We start from the raw sequence: 15,113 nt of genomic DNA, 5'->3' as shown, positions 1-15,113 counted from the left end.
CCCTGTAGGTGTGTCCCACGCCCCCCAGGTGCGCCCTAGCAGGGCGAGGTGGACAGGTGCGGGTGCGGGGGGGGTCTCTGCGGGTACTTGATGGCGGGCGGGTAGTTCTGGGTCATCTGGATGGACACGTCCGAGGAGGCGTCCGAGGGGCTGCGGGCGCGCGGCCACGCCCGCGGCTGCAGGAACTGCCCCGAGAGCCCCGAGCAGGTGCTGAGGCGCGGCCGCAGCAGGTGGGGCGGGGCCCGGCACAGCTCCTCCTCCGCGTAGCGCTTGGTGAACAGGTACACCGACATCACGCCTGCGCCCTGCGGGGGGAGAGAGAGACACACCTGAGTGACACCTGTGTGACACCTGAGTGACACCTGTGTGACACCTCAGTGACACCTGTCACACCTGTGTCACACCTGAGTACACCAACATCACGCCTGCGCCCTGCGGGGGGAGAGACACCTGAGTGACAGGTGAGTGACACCTGAGTGACACCTGTGTGACACCTCAGTGACACCTGTCACACCTGTGTCACACCTGAGTGACACCTGAATGACACCTGTCACACCTGTGTCACACCTGAGTACACCGACATCACGCCTGCGCCCTGCGGGGGGGGGAGAGACACACCTGAGTGACAGGTGAGTGACAGGTGAGTGACACCTGTGTGACACCTGAGTGACACCTGAGTGACACCTGAGTGGCACCTGCGTGACACCTGTCACACCTGTGTCACACCTGAGTACACCGACATCACGCCTGCGCCCTGCAGGGCGGAGAGAGAGACACCTGAGTGACACCTGAGTGACACCTGAGTGACACCTGTGTGACACCTCAGTGACACCTGTCACACCTGTGTCACACCTGAGTGACACCTGAATGACACCTGTCACACCTGTGTCACACCTGAGTACACCGACATCACGCCTACGCCCTGCGGGGGGGAGAGAGAGACACCTAAGTGACACCTGTGCTACACCTGAGTGACACCTGAGTGACAGCTGAGTGACAACTGAGTGACAGGTGAGTGACACCTGTGTCACACCTGAGTACACCGACATCACGCCTGCGCCCTGCGGGGGGGGAGACACACCTGAGTGACACCTGTGTGACACCTCAGTGACACCTGAGTGACACCTGAGTGACACTGTCACACTCGAGTACACCGACATCATGACTGCGCCCTGGAGGAGGGAGAGAGACACCTGTGTGACACCTGAGTGACACCTGAGTGACACCTGAGTGACACCTGAGTGACAGGTGAGTGACACCTGAGTGACACTGTCACACTCGAGTAAACCGACATCACTCCTGCACCCTGGACAGGGGAGAGAGAGACACCTGTGTGACACCTGTGTGACATCTGAGTGACAGGTGAGTGACAGGTGAGTGACAGGTGAGTGACACCTGAGTGACCGGTGACACACCTGAGTGACACCTGAGTGACAGGTGAGTGACACCTGAGTGACACCTGAGTGACAGCTCTGTCACACGTGTGTCACACCTGAGTGACACCTGTCACACATTGATTTCTTAAACCCCCATTGATTTCTATGGAGGGGGCGTGGCTTAAACACCATTGATTTCCATAGAGAGGGCGTGGCTTAAACACCATTCATTTCTATGAAGAGGGCGTGGCTTAAACCTCCATCCATTTCTAATGAGAGGGCGTGGCTTAAACCTGCATTCATTTCTAATGAGACGGCGTGGCTTAAACCCCTATTGATTTCTATGGAGGGGGCGTGGCTTAAACCCCATTGATTTCTATAGCGTGGGTGTGGCTTAAGCCCCCATTGATTCCTATGGAGGGGGCGTGGCTTAAACCCCATTGATTTCCATAGAGAGGGTGTGGCTTAAACCTCATTAATTTCTAATGAGAGAGCGTGGCTAAAGCCCCCATCGATTCCTATGGAGGGGGCGCGGCTTAAACCCCTATTGATTCCTATGGAGTGGGTGTGGCTTGAACCCCATTGATTTCTAAAGCCTGGGTGTGGCTTAAATCCCTATTGATTTCTATGGAGGGGGCGTGGCTTAAACCCCTATTGATTCCTATGGAGGGGGTGTGGCTTAAACCCCTTTGATTTCTATTGCGTGGGTGTGGCGTAAACCCCATTGATTCCTATGGAGGGGGCGTGGCTTAAACCCCTTTGATTTCTATAGCGTGGGTGTGGCTTAAACCCCATTGATTCCTATGGAGTGGGTGTGGCTTGAACCCCATTGATTTCTATAGCGTGGGTGTGGCTTAAACCCCCATTGATTTCTATGGAGGGGGCGTGGCTTAAACCCCATTGATTTCTATGGAGGGGGCGTGGCTTAAACCCCATTGATTTCTAGAGCGTGGGTGTGGCTTAAATCCCTATTGATTTCTATGGAGGGGGCGTGGCTTAACCCCCATTGATTTCTTTAATGTGGGTGTGGCTTAAACCCCTATTGATTTCTATGGAGTGGGCGTGGCTTAAACCCCCATTCATTTCTATGGAGGGGGCGCGGCTTTGCCCTTTTTTTGCCTAAAAATCCCATTTTTTTCCCCCAAAAATTCCAGATTTGGTTTAACCTGTTTTTCCCCATATCTTCGGGCTGTAAAAATTCAGATTTTTCCCGTAAAAACCACATTTTTTTGGGGGGCTCAAAAACCACGTTTTTCACCGTAAAAACGTCATATTTTCACCTAGAAACTTCATTTTTTTTCACCGAAAAAAAATCCCTTTTTTTTTTTTTTTTTTTTTTTTCCCCCCCAAACCCCCTGAATTTTGGGATTTTTGGGTTTTTGGGGACTGACCTCTTTGAGGAGGAAGGAGGAGGCGGCGAAGGCGAAGCTCCACCCGTAGCGGTACTGGAAATATTGCTCGGAGCCGCCGGGCCGGTTCATCACCTCGTCGTTGATGCTGGAGATGTAGAGAACCAAGCCCACCACCAGAGACAGCCCTGGGGAGGAAAGTTCCAGAAAATTCCAGGAAATTTGGGGGAAAAAATGGGGAAAAAATGGCAAAAAATGGGCGGAAAACGGAAAAAAAAAACACGGAGGAAAAATGGCAAAAAATGGGGGAGAAATGAGAGTCTGAGGAGGGGTTTGGGTGGAAATTTTGGATAATTCCGGGAAATTCCAGAAAGTTCCAGGAAATTATTTGGGAAAACTCCAGGAAAATTTGGAGGAAAAATGGGGGGGGAAAATGGCAAAAAAAAAAACCAAAAAAAACGGGGAGGAAATGGCAAAAATTGGGGGGGAAATTGGGGAAAAATGGGGAAAAGAATTGGGGATTAAAGAGGGAGAAATGAGAGTTTGAGGAGGAGTTTGGGGAAAATTTGAGGGAATTCTGGGAAATTCCAGAAAACTCTTGGAAATTTGGGGAAATTCCAGGAAAATTTCCAGGAAAATTTGGGGGAAAATGGCAAAAAATGGAGAGAAATGAGAGTTTGAGGAGGAGTTTTGGGGATCTGGGGGGAAAATTCCAAGAAATTTGGGAAAATTCCAGGAAATTCTGGAAAACTGGGGTGATTTGAGTCAATTTGGGTCAATTTTGGGGTAATTTGGGTCAATTTTGGGGCGATTTGAGCCAATTTTGGGGCTCCCATTTTAAACAAGAAATGAAGAGCAATGGATGGAATGGAGGCTCCAGGGCTGATTTTGGTGCAGAATTTTGGGGCAAAATCCGAATTTTTTTGGGTTTTCTGATTTTGGAAGACTCTCTGAGTCCATTTTGGATTATTTGAGCCAATTTTGGGGTGATTTGGGTCAATTTTGGGGCGATTTGAGCCAATTTTGGGGCTCCATTCTAAAGAACCCAATGAAAACCAATGGACAGATTGGGGGCTCCGGAGCTGATTTTGGTGCATAATTTTGGGGCAAAATCCGAATTTTTTTGGGTTTTCTGATTTTGGAAGACTCTCTGAGTCCATTTTGGATTATTTGAGTCAATTTTGGGGCGATTTGAGCCAATTTTGGGGCGATTTGAGCCAATTTTGGGGCTCCATTCTAAAGAACCCAATGAAAACCAATGGACAGATTGGGGGCTCCGGAGCTGATTTTGGTGCAGATTTTTGGGGCAAAATCCGAATTTTTTTGGGTTTTCTGATTTTGGAAGACTCTCTGAGTCCATTTTGGATTATTTGAGTCAATTTTGGGGTGATTTGGGTCAATTTTGGGGCGATTTGAGCCAATTTTGGGGCTCCCATTCTAAAGACCAATGGATGGAACGGGGGCTCCAGGGCTGATTTTGGTGCAGAATTTTGGGGCAAAATCCGAATTTTTTTGGGTTTTCTGATTTTGGAAGACTCTCTGAGTCCATTTTGGATTATTTGAGTCAATTTTGGGGTGATTTGGGTCAATTTTGGGGCGATTTGAGCCAATTTTGGGGCTCCCATTCTAAAGACCAATGGATGGCAATGGGAGACCAGGGCTGATTTTGGTGCAGATTTTTGGGGCAAAATCCGAATTTTTGGGGTTTTTCTGATTTTGAAGGATCTTGGGGACACTCTGGATCCATTTTGGGGCGATTTGATCCAATTTTGGGGCGATTTGAGCCAATTTTGGGGCTCCATTCTAAAGAACCCAATGAAAACCAATGGATGGAATGGAGGCTCCGGGGCTGATTTTGGTGCATAATTTTGGGGCAAAATCCGAATTTTTTTGTGTTTTCTGATTTTGGAAGACTCTCTGAGTCCATTTTGGTTTATTTGAGTCAATTTTTGGGCGATTTGAGCCAATTTTGGGGCGATTTGAGCCAATTTTGGGGCTCCATTCTAAAGAACCCAATGAAAACCAATGGACGGATTGGGGGCTCCGGAGCTGATTTTGGTGCAGATTTTTGGGGCAAAATCCGAATTTTTTTGGGTTTTCTGATTTTGGAAGACTCTCTGAGTCCATTTTGGTTTATTTGAGTCAATTTTGGGGTGATTTGAGCCAATTTTGGGGCGATTTGAGCCAATTTTGGGGCTCCCATTCTAAAGACCAATGGATGGAAATGGGAGGCCAGGGCTGATTTTGGTGCAGAATTTTGGGGCAAAATCCGAATTTTTGGGGTTTTTCTGATTTTGAAGGATCTTGGGGACACTCTGGATCCATTTTGGGGCGATTTGATCCAATTTTGGGGCGATTTGAGCCAATTTTGGGGCTCCATTCTAAAGAACCCAATGAAAACCAATGGATGGAATGGAGGCTCCGGGGCTGATTTTGGTGCAGAATTTTGGGGCAAAATCCGAATTTTTTTGTGTTTTCTGATTTTGGAAGACTCTCTGAGTCCATTTTGGATTATTTGAGTCAATTTTGGGGTGATTTGAGCGAATTTTGGGGCGATTTGAGCCAATTTTGGGGCTCCCATTCTAAAGACCAATGGATGGCAATGGGAGACCAGGGCTGATTTTGGTGCAGATTTTTGGGGGAAAATCAGAATTTTTTGGGGTTTTTTGCTCTGGGGAGGGCGTCCCTCACCCGAGAGGATGAAGAAGATGCCCGAGACGAAGGCCAGCAGGGTCCTCTGGGGCCGGATGTGCCCCACGTTGCTGATGACGAAGGCGGTGAAGACGAGGAAGAGGCTGACCATGGGGAAGGGCGTGGCCGTTCTCACCGTCTCTGGGGGGCGGCAAAAAATGTCAGGAAACCCCAAAATTCACCAAAATTCACCCCAAAATTCAGCCCAAACCCACCCCGAGAGCCTCAGGAGCCTCCCCGTAAAAAACTGGAATTTTCAGGCCAAAAATACCCCTAAAAAATTCAAATAAACCCCAAAAAAACCCAAAATTGGCTCAAAATTGTCCCCAAATTTCACCCCAAAATTTCACCCCAAATTCAGCCCGAGAGATTTGGGAAATTCCTCAAAAAAACCCCTGGAATTTTCAGGCCGCAGAAAAACCCAAATATTTGTCCCAAAATCATCCTGAATTCTCCCCAAAATTCCCCAAAAAATCCCAATAATTCCCCAAAATTCCTCCAAAATTCCCAATATTTCCCCCCAAAATTTGCCCCAAAATTCCCAATATTTCCCCCCAAATTCCCCCTAAAATTCTCAAAAATTCCTCCAAAATTCCCAATAATTCCTCCAAAATTCCCCCCAAAATTCCCAATATTTCTCCCCAAATTCCCCCCCAAATTCCCAAAAATTCCTCCAAAATTCCCCCCAAAATTCCCAATATTCCCCCCCAAATTCCCCCCAAAATTCCCAAAAATTCCTCCAAAATTCCCAAAAATTCCTCCAAATTCCCCCCAAAATTCCCAATATTTCCCCCCAAATTCCCCCCCAAATTCCCAACAATTCCCCCCAAAATTCCCAATAATTCCCCCCAAATTCCCCCCCAAAATTCCCAATAATTCCCCCAAAATTCCCAATATTTCCCCCAAAATTCCCAAAAATTCCTCCAAAATTCCCCCCCAAAATTCCCAACAATTCCCCCCAAATTCCCCCCCAAAATTCCCAATAATTCCCCCCAAATTCCCCCCAAAATTCCCAATATTTCCCCCCAAAATTCGCCCCAAAATTCCCAATAATTCCCCCCAAATTCCCCCCCAAAATTCCCAATAATTCCCCCCCAAATTCCCCCCAAAATTCCCAAAAATTCCTCCAAAATTCCCCTAAAATTCTCCCAAAAGCCTCAAAATTGCCCAAATTCTCTCAAAATTCCCAAAATGCCCCAAAAATAAAAAAACTTCCCCAGAATCCCCAAAAAAAATTCCCTAAAAACCCCCCAAAAATTCTCAATAATTTCCCCAAAATCCCCCGAAAATTCCCCAAATTTCCTTAAATTTTCCCCAAATTTCTTTAAATTTTCCCCAAATTTCTTTAAATTTTGCCCAAAATTCCCAAAATTTTGCCCAAAATTCCCAAAATTTTCCCCAAAATTCCCCAAATTTTGCCCAAAATTCCCAATTTTCTCACTGAGAATGTTTTCGGTGTTTTCGGTGACCAAGTTCAGCTCCGGCTCCAGGAAATATTCGGAGGCCACGCAGCGCCCCTTCTCCCGCCCTGCAAATTTGCATAAATTTTGCATAAATTTTGCATAAATTTTGCATAAAATTTGCATAAAATTTGCATAAAGTGAATGCAAAATTATCTCCAAATTATCCTAAAATTAGCCCAGAAATAAGCCCAAAATTTTGCCCCAAATGCCTCCAAAATAACGTCAAAAATAAGCAAAATTAATTAAAAATAATTCAAATTTTGGTCCAAATTAGCCCAAAATTAGCCCAAAATTAGCGCAAAATTATCCCATAATTAATTCCAAAATAACCCCAAATTAAACCAAAATTAAACCAAATTTAACCTAAAATTAAACCAAAATAAATCCCAAATTTAACCAAAATTAAACCAAAATTAAGCCCAAATTAACCCCAAATTAAACCAAAATTAATCCCAAATTAAACCAAAATTATTCAAAAAATAATCCGAAATTAATTAAAAATTAACTCCGAGTTATCCCCAAAATTTGCCAAAAATGAACCCCAAAATTACCAAAAATTAACCCCAAAAATAGACAAAAATTAAAGCCAATTAACCCCCAATTAACCCCTAATTAGCCCAAAATTGCACAAAAATTAACCCCGAATGAACCAAAATGATCCCAAATTTTTTGGAATTTTTTTGGAATTTTGTGGGATTTTTTTTTGGATTTTTTTGAAATTTTTTGGGGATTTTTTTTTATTTTTTGGGATTTTTTTAAAAATTTTTTTGATTTTTTTTTTAATTTTTTGGAATTTTTTTTGAATTTTTTGGGATTTTTTTTTTAATTTTTTGGGATTTTTTAAAATTTTTTGGAAATTTTTTTGGAATTTTTCTGAAATTTTGTTTTGAAATTTTTGGGAAATTTTTTGGGGAATTTTTTGGGATTTTTTTTTAATTTTTTGGATTTTTTTTTGAATTTTCTGGAAATTTTTTTTGAATTTTTTGGGATTTTTTTGGAATTTTTTGGAATTTTTTTTTAATTTTTTGGGATTTTTTTTTTCTTGGGATTTTTTTGGAATTTTTTTGGAACTTTTTTTAAATTTTGGGGGATTTTTTTTGGAATTTTTTGGGATTTTTTTGGGAATTTTTTTACTTTTTTGGGATTTTTTTTTTAATTTTTTGGAATTTTTTTTTTTTTAATTTTTTGGAAATTTTTTTTTTTTTATTTTTTGGAATTTTTTTAAATTTTTTGGATCTTTTTTTGAATTTTTTTGAATTTTTTTTTAACTTTTTGGAACTTTTTTTTGGAAGTTTTTGGGATTTGTTTTGGAATTTTTTTGCTCTGAAAAACGCCCCAAAAAATTCAATTTATTTCCCATTTTCACCCCCATATCTCAGCCATTTCTTCTCCTATCGACTCCAAATTTTTTTTGTTTGAATCCCAATTTTTTCCAAATAAATCCAGAATATTTTGGGGAATTTTTCGCCCTAGAAAAATCCTTCAAAAATTCAATATATTTCCCCATATCTCCCCCATTTCTCCTCCTATCCACCCCAAATTTTTTTTGTTGGAACCCCCGATTTCCCCCGCCTATTTCTGGCAATTTTTAGGATTTTTCTCCGGTACCTGCGAAGAAGCAGACGCGCCAGAGGCCGGAAAATTCCCCAAAAATTCAATTTATTTCCCATTCTAACCCGCATATCTCCCCCATTTCTCCTCCTATCCACCCCAAATTTTTTTCCCATTTTTTTCCCAGATTTTTTGAGATCCCTGCAATGAATTTAAGTGGTCAGAGCCCAAAACATCCCCCCAAAAAATTCAATTTATTTCCACTTCTAACCCCCATATCTCAGCCATTTCTCCTCCTATCCACCCCAAAATTTTTCCCCATAAATCCCAAAATTTTTCTGGGCTACCTGCAAAGAATCAGCCCCTCCGGAGCCTCAAAAAATATCTCAAAAATTCAATTTATTCTCACTTCTAATCCCCATATCTCAGCCATTTCTCCTCCTATCCACCCCAAATTTTTTTTGTTTCAATCCCGGATTTTTTCCCCACAAATCCCTGTTATTTCCAGGAATTTTGGGAGCCAAAAAATCCCCCAAAAAATTCAATTTATTTCCCATTTTCACCCCCATATCTCAGCCATTTCTCCTCCTATCCACCCCAATTTTTTTTTTGTTTGAATCCTGGATTTTTTCCCCACAAATCCCAATCATTTCCGGCAATTTTGGCAGCCAAAAAATCCCCTAAAAAATTCAATATATTTCCCATTTTCACCCCCATATCTCAGCCATTTCTCCTCCTCTCCACCCCAAATTTTTTTCATATCAATCCCAAATTTTTCCAAATAAATCCAGAATATTTTGGGGAATTTTTCGCCCTAGAAAAATCCTTCAAAAATTCAATATATTTCCCATTCTAACCCCCATATCTCAGCCATTTCTCCTCCTATCCACCCCAAATTTTTTTTGTTGGAACTCCCGATTTCCCCTGCCTATTTCTGGCAATTTTTAGGATTTTTCTCCGGTACCTGCGAAGAAGCAGACGCGCCAGAGGCCGGAAAATTCCCCAAAAATTCAATTTATTTCCCATTCTAACCTCCATATCTCCCCCATTTCTCCTCCTATCCACTCCAAATTTTTTTTGTATTCATCCCCGATTTTTTTCCGACAAATCCCAATCATTTCCGGCAATTTTGGCAGCCAAAAAATCCCCCAAAAAATTCAATATATTTCCCATTTTCACCCCCATATCTCAGCCATTTCTCCTCCTCTCCACCCCAAATTTTTTTCATATCAATCCCAAATTTTTCCAAATAAATCCAGAATATTTTGGGGAATTTTTCGCCCTAGAAAAATCCTTCAAAAATTCAATATATTTCCCATTCTAACCCCCATATCTCAGCCATTTTTTGTCCTATCCACCCCAAATTTTTTTTGTATTCATCCCCGATTTTTTTCCGACAAATCCCAATAATTTCCGGCAATTTTGGCAGCCAAAAAATCCCCTAAAAATTCAATTTATTTCCCATTTTCACCCCCATATCTCAGCCATTTTTTGTCCTATCCACCCCACATTTTTTTTGTATTCATCCCCGAATTTTTCCCCACAATTCCCAAACATTTTGGGATTTTTCCCCGGTACCTGCGAAGAAGCAGACGCGCCAGAGGCCGGCGTGCAGCGCCATGCGCACCTCGGTGCTCTGGTTCTGCGGGGACACCACGCCCTCCTCCATGTAGAGCCAATAGTCCGTGGAGACCGCGATGCCCACCAGGAGCAGCCCGCACGCCCCGAACACGCTGCTCAGCAGCGTCAGCGCCCGCGAGCTGCACGAGCTCATCCTGCCGACTGCCAAGTCCAGAAATTTCGGCAATTTTCCCCCATTTTTCCCCGATTTTTCCCGATTTTTTTACGATTTTTTTGCGATTTTTTCCGAATTTTTCCGATTTTTTTCCGATTTTTTAAAGGGTTTTTTTGAGTATGTTGGGCACGAAGGGGTTAAAAGTGGCTGGGAAGGGGTTGGGAAGGCTCGAGGAGGGAAATTTGGGAATTTTTGGGGTTTTTTTGGGAATTTTCCCCATTTTTCCCCATTTTTCCCCGATTTTTCCGATTTTTTCCCGATTTTTTCCGATTTTTTAGGGGTTTTTTAGGGGTATGTTGCGGTGGTCTGGCAGTGAAAGGGTTAAAAGTGGCTGGGGAAGGGTCAGGAATGGCTGGGAAGGGAAATTTGGGAATTTTTGGGGAATTTTCCCCATTTTTCCCCATTTTTCCCCGATTTTTCCGATTTTTTTCCGATTTTTTTTCGATTTTTAAAGGGTTTTTTTGAGTATGTTGGGCACGAAGGGGTTAAAAGTGGGTGGGAAGTGGCTGGGAAGGGAAATTTGGGGATTTTGGGGAATTTTGGGGAATTTTGGGGAATTTTCCCCATTTTTCCCCGATTTTTCCGATTTTTTCCCGATTTTTTTTCGATTTTTAAAGGGTTTTTTTGAGGATGTTGGAGTCGTGTGGGCACGAAGGGGTTAAAAGTGGGTGGGAAGGGAAATTTGGGAATTTTTGGGGAATTTTTTGGGAATTTTCCCCATTTTTCCCCATTTTTACCCGATTTTTCCCGATTTTTTCCCGATTTTTTTTCGATTTTTAAAGGGTTTTTTTGAGGATGTTGGAGTCGTGTGGGCACGAAGGGGTTAAAAGTGGCTGGGAAGTGGCTGGGAAGGGAAATTTGGGAATTTTCCCCATTTTTTCCCGATTTTTCCCGATTTTTTCCGATTTTTTCCGATTTTTAAAGGGTATTTTTGAGGATGTTGGAGTCGCGTGGGCACGAAGGGGTTAAAAGTGGGTGGGAAGGGAAATTTGGGGAATTTTTGGGGATTTCTTGGGGATTTTGGGGGGAATTTTTGGCGGTTTTGGGGCCGCTTTGGGGGGTATTGGGGAGCGATGCGGGCACAAAAGGGTTAAAAGGGGACGATTTGGGTGGGAAGATTTTTGGGGAGATTTGAAGGAATTTGAGGAATTTTTGGGGATTTTTGAAAGGATTTTTTAAGGGATTTTTGGGGCATTTTGGGGGCGATTGATTGGGATTTTTTGGAGAATTTTTGGAGGATTTTTGGGGGGGATTTTTTGGGGGATTTTGGGGGCATTTTGGGGTTGATGCCCACCAGGAGCTGCACGAGCTCATCCTGCCGACTGCCAAGTCCAGAAATTTCGGGAATTTTCCCCCATTTTTCCCCATTTTTTCCCCATTTTTTCCGTTTTTTTTTCGATTTTTTTCCGATTTTTTTCCGATTTTTTAAAGGGTTTTTTTGAGTATGTTGGGCACGAAGGGGTTAAAAGTGGGTGGGAAGTGGCTGGGAAGGGAAATTTGGGAATTTTGGGGAATTTTGGGGAATTTTCCCCATTTTTCCCCATTTTTTCCCCATTTTTTCCCGATTTTTTCCGATTTTTTTTTCGATTTTTAAAGGGTTTTTTTGAGGATGTTGGAGTTGTGTGGGCACGAAGGGGTTAAAAGTGGGTGGGGAATGGCTGGGAAGGGAAATTTGGGAATTTTGGAGGATTTTTTGGGAATTTTTCCGATTTTTTCCCGATTTTTCCCGATTTTTTCCGGGTTTTTTTAGGGGTATGTTGCGGTCGTCTGGCAGTGAAAGGGTTAAAAGCGGCTGGGAAGGGTCAGGAATGGCTGGGAAGGGAAATTTGGGAATTTTGGGGGAATTTTTTTTAATTTTAATTTTCCCCATTTTTTCCCCATTTTTTCCCCGATTTTTTCCGATTTTTTTCCGATTTTTTCCGGGTTTTTTCAGGGGTATGTTGCGGTCGTCTGGCAGTGAAAGGGTTAAAAGTGGGGGGGTTGGGAGGGAAATTTCAGATTTTTTTTTTTTTTTTTTTTTTTTAGGAATATTTTGGGGACTTTTTGGGAATTTTTGGGGGATTTTTGGGGCATTTTTGGGTGATTTTATGGGGGATTTTTGAGTGATTTTTGGGGCATTTTTGGGGCATTTTTGGGGGGTTTTTGGGTGATTTTTGGGGGGATTTTTGGGGGATTTTTGGGGGATTTTTTGGGGATTTTTGGGAATATTTGGGGGATTTTGAGGGATTTTTGGGGAATTTTTGAGGATTTTTGGGGGATTTTTGGGCGATTTTTGGGGGGATTTTTGGGGGATTTTTGAGGGATTTTTGGGGGAGTTTTGGGGAATTTTTGGGTGATTTTGGGGTGATTTTCGGGGGATTTTTGGGTGATTTTTGGGGGGATTTTTGGGGGATTTTTGAGGGATTTTTGGGGGAGTTTTGGGGAATTTTTGGGTGATTTTGGGGTGATTTTTGGGGGATTTTTGAGGGATTTTTGGGGCATTTTTGGGGGATTTTTGGGTGATTTTTGGGTGACTTTTCGGGATTTTTGAGAAGGAGCTGGGAGCATTTGTGAGGATGGGGACGGGAAATGATGCGGGCACGAAGGGGTTAAAAGTGGGTGGGAGGTGGCTGGGAAGGCTCGGAGAAGGAAATTTGGGAATTTTTGGGGATTTTGGGGAATTTTTTGGGGTTTTTTTTGGGGAATATTTTGGTGATTTTCAGGGGCTTTTATGGAGCTGTTGAGAGCAGAGAGGAGGAAGAGCGTGGGGGAGCCACGCGGGCACGAAGGGGTTAAAAGTGGGCGGGAAAGGAAATTTGGGAATTCCGGGATTTTTTGGGAATTTTTGGGATTTTTTGGGATTTTTTTGGGTCAATTTTGGGTGGGTTTTGGAGGTTTTGGGGGGATATGGGAGCCTTGCGGGCACGAAGGGGTTAAAAGTGGGCAGGGAATGGTCGGGAGGGGAAATTTGGGAATTCTGGGATTTTTGAGAATTTTTTGGGGGCATTTTTGGGGATTTTTTGGGAATTTTTGGTCAATTTTTGGGATTTTTGGGGGCCGTTTTGGGTGGATATGGGAGAGAAATGCGGGCACGAAGGGGTTAAAAGTGGGCGGGGAAGGGAAATTTGGGAATTCCGGGATTTTTTGGGAATTTTGGGGGGGATTTTTGGATTTTTTGGGATTTTTTTGGTCAATTTTGGGTGGGTTTTGGAGGTTTTGGGGGGGATATGGGAACCTTGCGGGCACGAAGGGGTTAAAAGTGGGCGGGAAAGGGTCAGGAATGGCTGGGAAGGGAAATTTGGAAATTCCGAGATTTTTTGGGAATTTTGGGGGAAATTTTGGATTTTTTGGGATTTTTTTGGTCAATTTTTGGAGGTTTTGGGGCCGTTTTGGGGGGATATGGGAGAGAAATGCGGGCACGAAGGGGTTAAAAGTGGGCGGGGAATGGTCGGGAATGGTCGGGAGGGGAAATTTGGGAATTCCGGGATTTTTTGGGAATTATGGGGGGGTTTTTTGGGAATTTTTGGGTGATTTTTGGGGATTTTTTGGGATTTTTTTGGTCAATTTTTGGAGGTTTTGGGGGGATATGGGAGCCTTGCGGGCACGAAGGGGTTAAAAGTGGGCGGGGAATGGTCGGGAAGGGAAATTTGGGAATTCCGGGATTTTTTGGGAATTTTGGGGGGGATTTTTGGGATTTTTTTTTGGTCAATTTTTGGGATTTCTTGGGGCCGTTTTGGGGGGATATGGGAGAGAAATGCGGGCACGAAGGGGTTAAAATTGGGCGGGAAAGGATCGGGAATGGTCGGGAGGGGAAATTTGGGAATTTTGGGGAATTTTGGGGAATTTTTTGGGTGATTTTTGGGTGATTTTGGGGGGAGCGACGTGGGCACGGAAAGGTCAAAAGGGGAAGATTTGGATGGGGAATTTTGGGGGGGAATTTTGGGAGAATTTGGGGAATTTTGGGAGAATTTGAGGAATTTTGGGATAATTCTGGAAATTTTGGGAAAAATTTTGGGATAATTTGGGGAATTTTGGGGGAAATTTTGGGAGAATTTCGAGAACTTTGGGGGGAATTTTGGGAGAATTTGGGGAATTTTGGGGGGAATTTCAGGGGGAATTTTGGGGTAATTTTGGGAATTTTGGGGTTGGATTTGGGAAATTTTGGGGCCATTTTGGGACAAAGGGACCCCCCCAGTTCCCCCCTCCCCCTCCCCCCAAAACTCGGACTTTTCCCGCGCCCCTCCCCCACCCCAAATTCCCCCCAAAATTCCCCAAATTCTCCCAAAAATTCCCCAAATTTCCCCCAAAATTCCCCAAATTTGCCCCCCCAAATTTCCCTTCATAATTCTCCAAATTCTCCCCCAAATTTCCCCAAAATTCCCCCCAAAATTCCCCAAATTCTCCCCCAAAATTCCCGAAATTTTCACCCCGAAATTCCCCAAATTTTCCCCCAAAATTCCCCAAATTTTTCCCCCAAAATTCCCCAAATTTCCCCCCAAAATTCCCCAAATTCTCCCCCAAAATCCCCCAAATTCCCCCCAAAACTCCCCAAATTTTCCCCCCAAAATTCCCCAAATTCCCCCCAAAAGTCCCCAAAATCTCCCCAAATTTCCTCCCAAATTTTCCCCCCAAATTCCCGAAATTTTCACCCCGAAATTCCCCAAATTTTCCCCCAAAATTCCCCAAATTTTTCCCCCAAAATTCCCCAAATTTCCCCCCAAAATTCCCCAAATTCTCCCCCAAAATTCCCCAAATTCCCCCCAAAACTCCCCAAATTTTCCCCCCAAAATTCCCCAAATTCCCCCCAAAAGTCCCCAAAATCTCCCCAAATTTCCTCCCAAATTTTCCCCCCAAATTCCCCAAGTTTTCTCCAAAATTCCCTAAATTCTCCCCAAAATTCCTCAAATTT

The 15,113-nt window shown here is 43.6% G+C and overlaps 1 protein-coding gene across 1 annotated transcript; it reads right to left on the bottom strand.

Annotated features, from left to right (window-relative positions):
- Positions 1 to 35: 35 nt before the first annotated feature.
- On the bottom strand, positions 36 to 10,213 carry CACNG7 (calcium voltage-gated channel auxiliary subunit gamma 7). Its single transcript, XM_058822783.1, has 5 exons — positions 10,009 to 10,213; positions 6,858 to 6,944; positions 5,417 to 5,557; positions 2,768 to 2,913; positions 36 to 305 (listed from the first exon to the last, which is right to left on the bottom strand). Exons 1-5 carry the CDS (start codon positions 10,202 to 10,204, stop codon positions 36 to 38), a joined length of 840 nt encoding a protein of 279 aa, XP_058678766.1. The 5' UTR covers positions 10,205 to 10,213.
- Between the last annotated feature and the right edge of the window lie 4,900 nt (positions 10,214 to 15,113).

This window comes from Ammospiza caudacuta, chromosome 34, assembly GCF_027887145.1.
Source record: "Ammospiza caudacuta isolate bAmmCau1 chromosome 34, bAmmCau1.pri, whole genome shotgun sequence".
Lineage (NCBI taxonomy): Eukaryota > Metazoa > Chordata > Aves > Passeriformes > Passerellidae > Ammospiza > Ammospiza caudacuta.
This window is presented reverse-complemented; position numbering and strand designations above follow the sequence as displayed.

Excerpts from the sequence above, each read along its gene's own strand:
- CACNG7 (XM_058822783.1), bottom strand. The coding sequence starts at position 10,204 with ATGAGCTCGTGCAGCTCGCGGGCGCTGACGCTGCTGAGCAGCGTGTTC. Across the intron at positions 2,914-5,416 it reads CATCTTCTTCATCCTCTCGG|GGCTGTCTCTGGTGGTGGGC; the intron begins GTGAGGGACGCC and ends TTTCCTCCCCAG. Across the intron at positions 306-2,767 it reads CCTCCTTCCTCCTCAAAGAG|GGCGCAGGCGTGATGTCGGT; the intron begins GTCAGTCCCCAA and ends CTCCCCCCGCAG.